The 14812-nt window shown below is 41.7% G+C and overlaps 1 protein-coding gene across 1 annotated transcript in view; it reads left to right on the top strand.

The window, feature by feature from the left end:
* LOC123767096 (kinesin-like protein KIF14) overlaps nucleotides 1–14812 on the top strand; it is a 474367-nt gene that overhangs the window by 159712 nt on the left and 299843 nt on the right. The window contains 1 exon segment of the mRNA XM_045756600.2: nucleotides 9459–9619. Within this exon segment, the coding sequence (XP_045612556.2) occupies nucleotides 9459–9619 (161 nt within the window).

The raw sequence follows: 14812 nt of genomic DNA, 5'->3' as shown, positions 1-14812 counted from the left end.
ACACATTGCATACTTTATTCCCAATAAGACATGGTCACTTTTATCGTGTGAGTGTGAGGGAGTGTGTGTGTGAGTGAGCGAGTGTGTGTATGTGTGTACTCACCTAGTTGTACTCACCTAGTTGTGTTTGCGGTGGTTGAGCTCTGGCTCTTTGATCCTGCCTCTCAACCGTCAATCAACAGGTGTACAGATTCCTGAGCCTATTGGGCTCTATCATATTTACACTTGAAACTGTGTATGGAGTCAGCCTCCACCACATCACTTCCTAATGCATTCCATTTGTCAACCACTCTGACACTAAAAAAGTTCTTTCTAATATCTCTAACGTGTGTGTGTTTGTGTATTTTACCTAAGTGTAATTACCTAAGTGTAGTTACAGGATGAGAGCTACGCTTGTGGTGTCCCATCTTCCCAGCACTCTTTGTTATATAACGCTTTGAAACTACTGACGGTCTTGGCCTCCACCACCTTCTCCCCTAACTTGTTCCAACCGTCTACCACTCTGTTTGCGAAAGTGAATTTTCTTATATTTCTTCAGCATCTGTGTTTAGCTAGTTTAAATCTATGACCTCTTGTTCTTGAAGTTCCAGGTCTCAGGAAATCTACCCTATCGATTTTATCAATTCCTGTTACAATATATTTTTTGTATGTAGTGATCATATCACCTCTTTTTCTTCTGTCTTCTAGTTTTGGCATATTTAATGCCTCTAACCTCTTCTCGTAGCTCTTGCCCTTCAGTTCTGGGAGCCACTTAGTAGCATGTCTTTGCACCTTTTCCAGTTTGTTGATGTTCTTAAGATATGGGCACCACACAACTGCTGCATATTCTAGGTTTAGCCTAACAAAAGTCATGAACAATTTCTTTAGAATATCGCCATCCATGTATTTAAAAGCAATTCTGATGTTAGAAAGCGTGGCATAGGCTCCTTGCACAATATTCTTACTGTGGTCCTCAGGTGATAGTTTTCTATCTAGAACAACCCCTAGATCTCTTTCTTTATCAGAATTCTTTAAAGTTTTCTCACATAATATATAGGTTATGTGGGGTCTATGTTCTCCTATTCCACATTCCATAACATGGCATTTATTAACATTAAATTCCATTTGCCAAGTGGTGCTCCATATACTTACTTTGTCCAGGTCATATTGAAGGGCATGACAATCATCTAAGTTTCTTATCCTTCCTATTATCTTAGCATTATCAGCAAACATGTTCATATAATTCTGTATACCAACTGGTAGATCATTTATGTAGACAATAAACATCATTGGTGCAAGAACTGAGCCCTGTGGTATTCCACTTGACATTTCTCCAGTCCAATACATTGTCTCTGATTACTGCCCTCATTTTTCTTTCAGTCAGAAAGTTTTTCATCCATGTTAGAAGCTTACCTGTCACCCCTCCAATATTTTCCAGTTTCCAGAACAACCTCTTATGTGGAACTCTGTCAAAAGCCTTTTTTAGGTCCAGATAGATGCAGTCAACCCAACCATCTCTTTCCTGTAATATCTCTGTTGCTCGATCATAGAAACTGAGTAAATTCAATACACAGGATCTTCCAGATCGAAAACCATACTGTCTGTCTGATATTATATCATTTCTCTCCAGGTGTTCTACCCATTTAGTTTTTATTAGTTTTTCCAATACTTTCACTATTACACTTGTCAATGATACAGGTCTATAATTGAGGGGGTCTTCCCTGCTGCCACTTTTGTAGATTGGAACTATGTTAGCCTGTTTCCACACGTCTGCTACGATTCCTGTACACAGGGATGCCTGAAAGATCAGGTGAAGTGGGATGCTGAGCTCAGATGCACATTCTCTCAGAACCCATGGTGAAACTCCATCTGGGCCAGCTGCTTTGTTCTTATTTAGCTCCTTTAGCATATTTTCCACTTCATCTCTAGACACCTCTATCCGCTCTATGTTGTTCTCTGGAATTCTTATTGTGTCTGGTTCTCTGAAGATTTCATTTTGTACAAACACACTTTGGAACTTTTCATTTAATGCTTCACACATTTCATTTTCATTTTCCGTGAATCTGTTTCCCATTTTCAACCTCTGGATATTATCCTTTACCTGCAATTTGTTGTTTATGAATTTGTAGAATAGACCTGGTTCTGTTTTACATTTATCCGCTATCCCTTTTTCAAAATTTCTTTCTTCCTCTCTCCTTATTGCCGTAAAGTTATTTTTCGCATCTTTGTATCGCCGGTATGTTTGGGGGTTTGGCCTCTTCCTATACTGATTCCATTTTTGTGTCTTTTGGTCTCTGGCCCTCTCACAATTTCTGTTGAACCAATCCTGTTTTCTGGCCCTGCATCTCTATTTTGGTATGAATGTTTGTGTGCCTTTCTCATATATTTAAAAAAATTTGGCATACATTTCATTTACTTCCCTGCCTAGCAACAAGTCTGTCCAATTACACTCATTAAAAAATTTTGAAGTTCCCCATAGTGACCTCTCCTTAAATCGAGTTTATCAACTGTATCAATGTCCCCATTTTCTTCTAGATGATATCTTAAAGTATAATCAATATCTAACAGGACGTGATCACTCTTTCCCAAGGGAGGAAGGTACTCGATGTCAAATATATCTTCTTCTTTCCTGGTGAATACTAGATCCAGTACTGACGGTACATCTCCTTCCCTCATTCTTTTGGCCTGCTTTATGTGTTGATACCAGAATGTCTCCAGAATGAGGTTCACAAATCTGCATGTCCAAAAGTCCTCCGTTCTTGCTTCATAGGCCTCCCAGTCTATTGCTTTAAAGTTGAAATCCCTCAGTTTCAACAGTCGTGATTTATCCTTATCTGCTTGTACAATAATCTCTCTCATGACCATTATAAGGCCCTCTCATTTGTCATCCAGTTCTTCCTTTGTCCATGTGTTGCTTGCTGGTAGGCTGTAGGCATTTAAAATTATCAGCTTATCATTCTGATTCCAGATCTGCAATGCCATTATGTCAATATCTCGAGGCTTTTCAAATATTAACTCTTACCTTCAGGTGTTTTTTCACCAGTACAGCCACTCCTCCTCCCTTCCTAGTTTTCCTGTCACGTCTCCAAACTGAATAGCCTCTTGGGAATATGACTTTATTTATTAAATTTCCTTCAAGTGTGTAATTACCTAAGTGTAGTTACAGGATGAGAGCTACGCTCGTGGTGTCCCGTCTTCCCAGCACTCTTTGTCATATAACGCTTTGAAACTACTGACGGTCTTGGCCTCCACCACCTTCTCACTTAACTTGTTCCAACCGTCTACCACTCTATTTGCGAAGGTGAATTTTCTTATATTTCTTCGGCATCTGTGTTTAGCTAGTTTAAATCTATGACCTCTTGTTCTTGAAATTCCAGGTCTCAGGAAGTCTTCCCTGTCGATTTTATCAATTCCTGTTACTATTTTGTATGTAGTGATCATATCACCTCTTTTTCTTCTGTCTTCTAGTTTTGGCATATTTAATGCTTCTAACCTCTCCTCGTAGCTCTTGCCCTTCAGTTCTGGGAGCCACTTAGTAGCATGTCTTTGCACCTTTTCCAGTTTGTTGATGTGCTTCTTAAGATATGGGCACCACACAACAGCTGCATATTCTAGCTTTGGCCTAACAAAAGTCATGAACAATTTCTTTAGTATATCGCCATCCATGTATTTAAATGCAATTCTGAAGTTAGAAAGCATAGCATAGGCTCCTTACACAATATTCTTTATGTGGTCCTCAGGTGATAGTTTTCTATCTAGAACCACTCCTAGATCTCTTTCTTTATCAGAATTCTTTAAAGATTTCTCACATAATATATAGGTTGTGTGGGGTCTATGTTCTCCTATTCCACATTCCATAACATGACATTTATTAACATTAAATTCCATTTGCCAAGTGGTGCTCCATATACTTATTTTGTCCAGGTCTTCTTGAAGGGCATGACAGTCATCTAAATTTCTTATCCTTCCTATTATCTTAGCATCATCAGCAAACATGTTCATATAATTCTGTATACCAACTGGTAGATCATTTATGTACACAATAAACATCACTGGTGCAAGAACTGAACCCTGTGGTACTCCACTTGTGACATTTCTCCATTCCGATACATTGCCTCTGATTACTGCCCTCATTTTTCTATCAGTCAGAAAATTTTTCATCCATGATAGAAGCTTACCTGTCACCCCTCCAATATTTTCCAGTTTCCAGAACAACCTCTTATGTGGAACTCTGTCGAAAGCCTTTTTTAGGTCCAGATAGATGCAGTCAACCCAACCATCTCTTTCCTGTAATATCTCTGTGGCTCGATCATAGAAACTGAGTAAATTCGATACACAGGATCTTCCAGATCGAAAACCATACTGTCTGTCTGATATTATATCATTTCTCTCTAGGTGTTCTACCCATTTAGTTTTGATTAGTTTTTCCAATACTTTCACTATTACACTTGTCAATGATACAGGTCTATAATTGAGGGGGTCTTCCCTGCTGCCACTTTTGTAGATTGGAACTATGTTAGCCTGTTTCCACCCGTCTGCTACGATTCCTGTACACAGGGATGCCTGAAAGATCAGGTGAAGTGGAATGCTGAGCTCAGATGCACATTCTCTCAGAACCCATGGTGAAACGCCATCTGGGCCAGCTGCTTTGTTCTTACCGAGCTCCTTGAGCATTTTTTCCACTTCGTCTCTAGACACCTCTATGTGTTCTATGTTGTTCTCTGGAATTCTTATTGTATCTGGTTCCCTAAAGATTTCATTTTGTACAAACACACTTTGGAACTTTTCGTTTAGTGTTTCACACATTTCCTTTTCATCTTCCGTGAATCTATTTCCCATTTTCAACCTCTGAATATTATCCTTTACCTGCAATTTGTTGTTTATGAATTTATAGAATAGACCTGGTTCTGTTTTACATTTGTCCGCAATCCCTTTTTCAAAATTTCTTTCTGCCTCTCTCCTCACTGCCGTGTAGTTGTTTCTCGCATCTTTGTATCGCTGGTATGTTTGGGGGTTCGGCCTCTTCCTGTATTGATTCCATTTTTGTGTCTTTCGGTCTCTAGCCCTCTCGCAATTTCTATTGAACCAATCCTGTTTCCTAGTTCTGCATCTCTGTTTTGGTATAAATTTTTTTGTGCCTTTATCATATATTTCACAAAACTTGCCATACATCTCATTCACTTCCTTGCCTAGCATCAAGTCTGTCCAATTATACTCACTAAAAAAATTTCTAAGGTCACCATAATGTCCTCTCCTGAAGTCTGGTTTTTCAACTGCTTCAACCTCCTTATTTTCTTCCAGGTTATAACGCATTGCATACTTTATTCCCAAAAAGACATGGTCACTTTTACCCAAGGGAGGAAGGTACTGAATGTCAAATATCTCTTCCTCCTTCCTGGTAAATATCAAATCTAGCATGGAGGGAACGTCCCCTTCCCTCATCCTCGTAGCTTGTTTAACATGTTGATACAAGAATGTTTCCAGGATGAGGTCTACAAATTTACAGGTCCAAAAATCTTCTGTTTTAGCTTCATATGCTTCCCAGTCTATGGATTTCAAGTTGAAGTCACCGACTATCAACAGTCGTGATCTATCGTTATCCGCTCTCGCTATAATCTCTCTCATTATTGTTATAAGACCTTCACGTTTACTATCTAGCTCCTCCTTTGACCATGTGCTGCTTGGCGGTGGACTATATGCATTTATCATCATTAGTTTATCATCCTCATAGCAGATCTCTAGTGCTATTATGTCAACTTCTTGTGGATTGGCAGTCATTATTTCCTTCACCTTTAGGTGTTCTTTTACCAGCACAGCAACGCCACCGCCTTTCCTAATTTTTCTGTCCCGTCTCCAAATTGAGTAGCCCCTTGGGAATATGACCTCATTTAAAATTACATCTTCAAGTTTTGTCTCCGTGAGTGCAACAATGTCTGGTGTCTGCAGCTGTATTACATCACTTAACTCCAGTATCTTCGATCTCACTCCATCTATGTTGGTGTATGCAATCTTCAGGAACTTGTTCCCCCTCTCCTTATTCTTCACTCCCCCTCTCTCTATTGATTTTGTTGGTTTGCCTTTATGTACCACTTTACTGGTTTGCCTACCCCTATCACTTTGTAGAAAAAAGAATTTATTTCTTCTTCATTCCTGCTCTCATTTAAATGTTTTGCCTTGGCGAGGTTCAGTTTCAGCTTCTCTCTATCTTCTTTTGAAAGATCTCGTCTTAACGACCACCCTTTCCCATCCTCATCCCTTTGCAATTTTCTAGCATTCCTTAGTACTTCTTCCATCTGTTTGGCACCGTTTAGGGTGATCCTCAAAGGTCGATCTTTCCCTTTTACGTACCTGCCTATTCTCCTGTAGTCGCACACATTCTCTCTGTTTGTAAGACCTTCCACGAGGCCAACAATTTTATCTACTACTTTAGCTTCTTCTACAGCTCTTTCTGACCTAGATGTTATCGCCTTTTCTTTGCAGCCAAAAATGATCAGGGACTTACTCCGATCAACTGTGTTTTGCACCAACTTCGGGTTAGATGCCAATTCTTTCCTCACTTCTAGCCTAATGTTTGTTTTATCTTGGTTGCTGCAGTGTTTGACTTCCTTTACTGCTTCTTCTATTTTTTCCTTCTCCTTGGCCACTTGTGCATAAGTGAGTTGCATATCTTTCTTGCACTGTTCTATTCCCTGTGTAACTTCCTCCATCTGTGCTGACAAAAGCTGTTTCTCCTGTTGAATTTCCTTGCCTAACCTATTGTAGTCATTTATGTTTAAATTTACTTTAACTTCTTCCAAAGCTATTTTTAAGAGTTTATTTTCTTCTTCCATGGCTTTGCAATTTGTTTCCAATTGATTCTTATCCTTGCGCAAGTCTTTCACTAAACCCTCAAGACATAAAACTTTGCTATTCAAATGGTCATTACTTTCTTTCAATTTACTAATTATTTCTACATGAGAGTTCACTATAGTATCTAAATTTACCAACTTGTTATGTAGACTACTAATATCAATGCTTTCTTCATTGAATCCCTCAAAATCAAGCTCTGTTTTGTTTTTCCCCTTGCCAGTGGCCATCTTGAATGTTCTTCTCTGCACTGTAAACACTAGGGCAACTTTTTCTCATCCGATTTTTCACTTCCCTTAGCACTTTCCTGTTATCTCACCTATTTTTCAAGAGCACTATACCTTTATGTTCTCTGGGACACCACTCACTACCATCAACCTGTACTACAATACTTAGGATTGTTGAAATATGCTGGAGCTCCTCTGCTGCAAGTGTTGACCCTAGGGGTGTCACCTTTTGAATTCCAAAAAAATATTTGTGCCCTGCAGTTACACACCCGTTCCGACAGACTCGATCGCAATCTATCCAGATGAGAACACGTTCTCTTCCGACTAGACCACGCTGGAGTCGCTTGAAGTGTGTGTAATTACCTAAGTGTAGTTACAGGATGAGAGCTACGCTCGTGGTGTCCCGTCTTCCCAGCACTCTTTGTCATATAACGCTTTGAAACTACTGACGGTCTTGGCCTCCACCACCTTCTCACTTAACTTGTTCCAACCGTCTACCACTCTATTTGCGAAGGTGAATTTTCTTATATTTCTTCGGCATCTGTGTTTAGCTAGTTTAAATCTATGACCTCTTGTTCTTGAAGTTCCAGGTCTCAGGAAGTCTTCCCTGTCGATTTTATCAAGTCCTGTTACTATTTTGTACGTAGTGATCATATCACCTCTTTTTCTTCTGTCTTCTAGTTTTGGCATATTTAATGCTTCTAACCTCTCCTCGTAGCTCTTGCCCTTCAGTTCTGGGAGCCACTTAGTAGCATGTCTTTGCACCTTTTCCAGTTTGTTGATGTGCTTCTTAAGATATGGGCACCACACAACAGCTGCATATTCTAGCTTTGGCCTAACAAAAGTCATGAACAATTTCTTTAGTATATCGCCATCCATGTATTTAAATGCAATTCTGAAGTTAGAAAGCATAGCATAGGCTCCTTGCACAATATTCTTTATGTGGTCCTCAGGTGATAGTTTTCTATCTAGAACCACTCCTAGATCTCTTTCTTTATCAGAATTCTTTAAAGATTTCTCACATAATATATAGGTTGTGTGGGGTCTATGTTCTCCTATTCCACATTCCATAACATGACATTTATTAACATTAAATTCCATTTGCCAAGTGGTGCTCCATATACTTATTTTGTCCAGGTCTTCTTGAAGGGCATGACAGTCATCTAAATTTCTTATCCTTCCTATTATCTTAGCATCATCAGCAAACATGTTCATATAATTCTGTATACCAACTGGTAGATCATTTATGTACACAATAAACATCACTGGTGCAAGAACTGAACCCTGTGGTACTCCACTTGTGACATTTCTCCATTCTGATACATTGCCTCTGATTACTGCCCTCATTTTTCTATCAGTCAGAAAATTTTTCATCCATGATAGAAGCTTACCTGTCACCCCTCCAATATTTTCCAGTTTCCAGAACAACCTCTTATGTGGAACTCTGTCGAAAGCCTTTTTTAGGTCCAGATAGATGCAGTCAACCCAACCATCTCTTTCCTGTAATATCTCTGTGGCTCGATCATAGAAACTGAGTAAATTCGATACACAGGATCTTCCAGATCGAAAACCATACTGTCTGTCTGATATTATATCATTTCTCTCTAGGTGTTCTACCCATTTAGTTTTGATTAGTTTTTCCAATACTTTCACTATTACACTTGTCAATGATACAGGTCTATAATTGAGGGGGTCTTCCCTGCTGCCACTTTTGTAGATTGGAACTATGTTAGCCTGTTTCCACCCATCTGCTACGATTCCTGTACACAGGGATGCCTGAAAGATCAGGTGAAGTGGAATGCTGAGCTCAGATGCACATTCTCTCAGAACCCATGGTGAAACGCCATCTGGGCCAGCTGCTTTGTTCTTACCGAGCTCCTTGAGCATTTTTTCCACTTCGTCTCTAGACACCTCTATGTGTTCTATGTTGTTCTCTGGAATTCTTATTGTATCTGGTTCCCTAAAGATTTCATTTTGTACAAACACACTTTGGAACTTTTCGTTTAGTGTTTCACACATTTCCTTTTCATCTTCCGTGAATCTATTTCCCATTTTCAACCTCTGAATATTATCCTTTACCTGCAATTTGTTGTTTATGAATTTATAGAATAGACCTGGTTCTGTTTTACATTTGTGTGTGTGTGTGTGTGTGTGTGTTCGTGTGGTAGTGTACTTGCATAATTGATGACCAAACCACATGTCAGAAAGTGAAAAAAAATGCCAATGTTTCAGTCTGTCCTGGACCATGATCAAATTGTGTAATGATTATCACAATTACACAACTTGATAATGGTCCAGGGTGGACCAAGACATTGTTATTTTTTCACTTTGTATGTATGATTTTGTCCTATCTTCAGCAAAGTTATTGTGACTCATCACCTACCTGCATACTTGATTCTCTTATAGGAATCTCTTGGAGGCAACTCTCGAACAGCAATGATTGCAACAGTTTCTCCCTGTAATATTTACTTGGAAGAAACTCTTTCTACTCTCCGATATGCACAGCAAGCCAGTAAAATAGTCAACCACAACTACATTAATGAAGATCCTACAGCGGTGATTATCAGGTATGTTAATTTTAAATTTTATGTTTAAAGCTAATTTTAATGGTTCCCAATGGGCATAATTTGGACATCGCTGGGGGATGTGTGTTTATCTTGTTAAGATCCACTTCTAGCCAACTGGGAGCAGCTGAGTTGGGCTGTTGGAGCCACCTGTCCTTTAGCATGTACTACATTAACCCTCTGACTACAGCAATCATCAAAATTGTTTCTTTGCCTGTTCATAAAAATAATAAGAATAAATTCATATAAATTCAAAAATTCTCGTAATAAAATGTAATAATAAATTTGCATATTTACATGGAAAATGTCTGAAAAATCAACATTTATTATTTTCGAGGTGTAGGAGGACGCTGGGTGGTGGGGTCACTATTAACACTCAGCTCAGCAGATGACATTGCTCAGAAAGCTCCAGGATTGTCTTATTATCCAAGATGTGTTGTGTAGAGGTGTGTAATCGGTGTCCCAGATACCACGTCCCAGATATAAATATACAAAGAGCTGCAATAGAAGGTGGAGACTTAAAAATTGGAAAAAGACATGCAAATCTGTGAAATATATAACAAGAACGGACAAAAATCAAAATGGCAGACTTGACTGAACCTGTACTCTCAACAACACAGGAGAGTTTTGAAGGTTTTACTGAAGAACAAATAATGAAAGAAAGGTTGCTTGGCCTGTTAGTGAAAGTTGAAGATTAGCTCAGGATTCTTGAAGAAAAGTTCCGTTCTCTAGGTACAGCGAATGAAGATCTTAGAAGTGAAATTGTACTTTTGCAAGGAAGTATTTTGCAACAGTAGAAAAATGTTACTGGCTTGACTGATATGGTAAGGAACAAATTAAGGATCTAGTGGAAGAAAATGAGATGTGGAAAAACAAGGGGGGGACGAATACGAAGAAGGTAACAAAGATAAATAAATTAGTAGAACAACTTAGTGCAAGGATAAAATGTAGCCAAAATCAGCAGTTAGACAAGGAGAAGTATGAAAATTTGTGGGTTACTTAGAAGTTGTTACTTATGGATTGGAAAAGTGTAAAGATGAAATAAAAGAAACATATGTTCAAGTTGTAAAGAAGACAGAAATACTTGATGTGCATTTTGATGTGAAAAACACACAAAATGAGCAGTCAGGAACTGAAATTAGACAAGCAGTTTGAAAAGAAATAGTTACCAACAGTAAATTAGTACATCCGACCAAAGAGCCAGAGCTCAACCCCCACATACACAACTAGGTGAGTACAGGACACTGTTGATAGAAGAAAGTCTGTAATAATTTATAGACGTTTAGAAAAGAAGATATTATCTAGAATGAAAAGAGCAGAAGAAGAGGGGAAAAAATCATTGAGAAAAATAGGTTTAGGAGATGGGCTCTCAACAAATGAAAGTACAGTAACAAGAATTTTTGGAGATTAAGCAAGTATGTAAAAGGTAAGACTTGCTCCTTTAACCTGTAGACAGTGGTTACAGAGAAATGATCACATCTGCCTATTGTTGGGGTGCTCCAGCCTATACTGTATCTTCCCAAATCTGGCAGTAAGAGTCATATATTTATATCCTGTATGTTCTCTGATATTCAGGGAGCATTTTGATAAATATAAAGGGTAGTCAAAGTTATCATGTGGAGTTAAATTTACCATTTTAGTTTTGGGCTAGCAAGTGGCTTACGCTCTTTAGGATTGCAATATAACGACAAGGGGACCAAGTTTCCGCCAAGGGCGAGGGCACCAGCTGCATGGCGATTGGTTGGTGCCTGTCATGTGACGGAGTTGACCAATGGGGCAGCGCCCTAGGGCATGGGCATGATGTCACAGGGCTGAGGGCACCATGCAGCAGCGAGCGCCAATGGAGCTCGGAGCTTTACCAGCCCCGATAGAGCGCGGACGTGCGTCAGTGAGCTCTCCAGGTTGTGAGAGCAGGGAGCGGCGCCACCGGCCACTGATGTAGCCAGTGGCGCCACTGTTTTTGTTTTTGTTTACCCATAGCGAACAAAACCCTCGGTGAACAAATCCACAAGGGCCGTGACGAGGATTCGAACCTATGTCTGTGAGCATCCCAGACGCTGCCTTAATCGACTGAGCTACGACATGAAAGAATCCTCGTCGCGGCCCTTGTGGATTTGTTCATTGATGCATCTCGTTATTGCGATTTGTGTGTGTAATGAAGGGCAAAGAGGTAGAACGGCATATTGACATAGCTCAAGTGCGTGGGTGAGTTGTGTAAAAACCTGGTTTGCGTCTCAGAGAGGCTACAGGATCCAGTAAGTTCAGTAGAACTTCGATTTCAACTCTTTTTATGATGTCTTAGCTCAGTCGTTTAAGGCAGCGTCGGGGATGCTCGCAGACGTAGGTTCAAATCCTCGTCACGGCCCTTGTGGATTTGTTCATCGATGCATCACGTTATTGCGATTTCTGTGTGTAAAACCCTCAGTCTCTGTTTTATATCGGTGCATATTTTTTGCATCGTGGTACTAGTGCGTCTGGAAATGCAGGAAATATGTTTAGGGCTTCAACTAGCAGTGAAGTAAAGAGAAAATGTATTGTGATGATCTATTATCAGAGCATTGAGCTTATAAAGGAAGATGAATCTGGAATGTCTCCTGTGTGGTGTGATAGAGGTGCAGAGGAATGTGTGTCCAAATACGAGATTGTGATTCTCTCTCTCCTGGCCAAATTTATAATGCCAATGAAACAAGTTTGTATTGGTGTATCTTAACTTAACCAAACCCAACCTAACATAACCTTGAGGTTATCTTGAGATGATTTTGGGGCTTTAGTGTCCCCGCGGTCCGGTCCTTGACCAGGCATCCACCCCCAGGAAGCAGCCCGTGACAGCTGACTAACACCCAGGTACCTTTTTTACTGCTAGGTAACAGGGGCATAGGGTGAAAGAAACTCTGCCCATTGTTTCTCGCCGGCACCTGGGATCGAACCCAGGATCACAAATCCAGCGTGCTGTCCGCTCGGCCGACCGGCTCCCGTTTAACCAAACCCATTTTCTGGGTCTCGCCCAGAAAATGGCTTTTCATTACATTCAACGCTGGTTTTCTGTGAAGAGCCCCTCAGGCTCCTCGGAGCTACCTAACCAAAGATAAAGAAAAAGAGGGACTTACACAGGTGGCGGCCACCACCCTCTCCTTAACCCCTCAACTGCTCGGCTTCCAAATATGACACACCCCCTCCCCCCACCCAATGCGCAGGAAATAAATTATCTGGAAAAAAATTATTTTTTTGTTTTGAAAGTATCAAAAACCCTTCCCTGAGTATGGGTATAGTAACAGAAGGTCGAAATTGTACTTTGGCTGCTGTGGGGTCCGTAAGTTCGCGTGCAATGTCATCATTCCCTGGTCGCCTGTGGCGTACGCCCCCGGGGCCAGTAGGGCGCCTGGGGGTGTTCTACCTCTGTGCCCTTCATTACACACACAAATCGCAATAACGTGATGCATCAATGAACAAATCCACAAGGGCCGCGACGAGGATTTTGCAGGCATACCACTAGGAACTGATTGTGGCTAACCAGTGGTAAGACTGGGGGCTCTCTGGGTGGTTAGTGGCACCTGGGCACAGGGGAGTGAAGACCCGTCACGCCACAATATAACATTGGCGACCTTGCCAGGATTCGAACCTGTTGTGGTGTGGCAGGTCTTCGCTCCTATGTGCCCGGGTGCCACTCACGACCCTGGGAGCCCCCCAGTCTTACCACTGGTTAAAACATGACATACCACTGGTTAGCCACAATCAGGTCCTAGTGGTATGCCTGCAAAATGTAAGAGCGAGAGAGTACCTCAGAGAAGTCATCACTGCTTGATATTATAATGGAAGGGGACTCCCCTTCCAAACACTAACATCTCTCCTCCTTTCCCCTCCTCACCGTCTTCCATACACCAACAAGTCTCCCTGGTGGTTCATTGCCTGAACCGAGGGGGTTCGATGATCTCCTTGGCTCTTTGGGGCTGGTTGCTTTGGGTTACTAGTCTGCTGAGTTCATGGGGTTTAGCTCTCCTGGCGGTTCATATCCAAGGGGGTGACCAGCCCTGGCGGGCGGCCTGTCCTGGTTCATTCCCCTGTTCAGGGAATAGACGGTCGACACTGACTCTTTCCGTTGGCTCTGCCGGACATTCGGGCGCCCCGAATGCATTCTGCCGAATGCAGCGGTTTATCACCACTTGTATGGTGATCAGGTGGCTTCATTGATGGTGCCCTACCTGCAAGTCTTGTCTCGGCGGCAGTATGAAGTTTCCTGGCGGTCCTTTCGACACTTCTCGACTCTTCGTAGGTTGTCTTCGATTTCTGATCAGGTAGTTTTGTCCCCTTCTCTCTTAGGTGTTTCAGGACCGTCATCTTATGCCGAATACAATCGCATCATATCGTGCGGCGCTGGCGGAGCCGCTTCAACTTGTGTCGGGTGGATGTCGCTTCCGTTCCGTTTCTAAAGCTTTCTCTGGCGTTGTTTCACCTCCGGCCTGCTCATGCACCGCCTGAGCTGTCTTGGTCATTGGCCCCCTCGGTTCAGGACTCTTTCTGAGGCTCTTTTCTTGTTGGCATTGGCCTCTGGGGGTTGGGTCAAGATGCTTCATGCTCTCTTTCAGTCCAGGGGGTTTCTTGGTGGTCATTTTGTTCGTTTGCAGCCATCTCCTTCTTTTTCTGGTGAAGAATGAGACTGCTGCTTTTCGAAGGGGTCCTTGGATTGTTGATGCTCGATTGGTTCGGCCGGGGGATGCAACATGTTCTGTGTCCTATTGTGGCTCTTCGCCGTTACTTGCACGTCACGGCCTCGGTGGTAGGGGACGCGCTTTGGGTTGACCCAGTTTTCCTTCTTCTGTCCCAGGGCACGGAGTCTCCCATGTCGTCCGCAGGATTATTCGATCCAGCTAACCTGCGGTCTATCCCCGTACCCACGACGTTCGTAAGTTTGTGGCTTTGGCTGCTAATTTTAGTAATATGTTCTGGGCTGACACTCGAGTATGGGGCTTTTGAAGGTCGAAGAGGACCCTGGCCTTGCTGTACCTCGTTAATGATCCGGGCCCTTCTCAGGCATGTGTAGCCTTGAGTCGCAGGTTGCAGCCAGTTGTCTCAACATCTAGTTAACCCCTTCAACTGCGCAACGCACCTGCAGGCCCTTGACGAGGGTGCGCAATGCGCCTCCGGGTATTTATATTTTTAGTGTTCCATTCAAAACTCCTGCAGCTACATGGGATTCGC

This window comes from Procambarus clarkii, chromosome 53, assembly GCF_040958095.1.
Source record: "Procambarus clarkii isolate CNS0578487 chromosome 53, FALCON_Pclarkii_2.0, whole genome shotgun sequence".
In the NCBI taxonomy this organism is placed as follows: Eukaryota; Metazoa; Arthropoda; class Malacostraca; order Decapoda; family Cambaridae; genus Procambarus; species Procambarus clarkii.
Note: the sequence above shows the minus strand (reverse complement) of the source record. Positions and strands in the feature narration are given on the sequence as shown.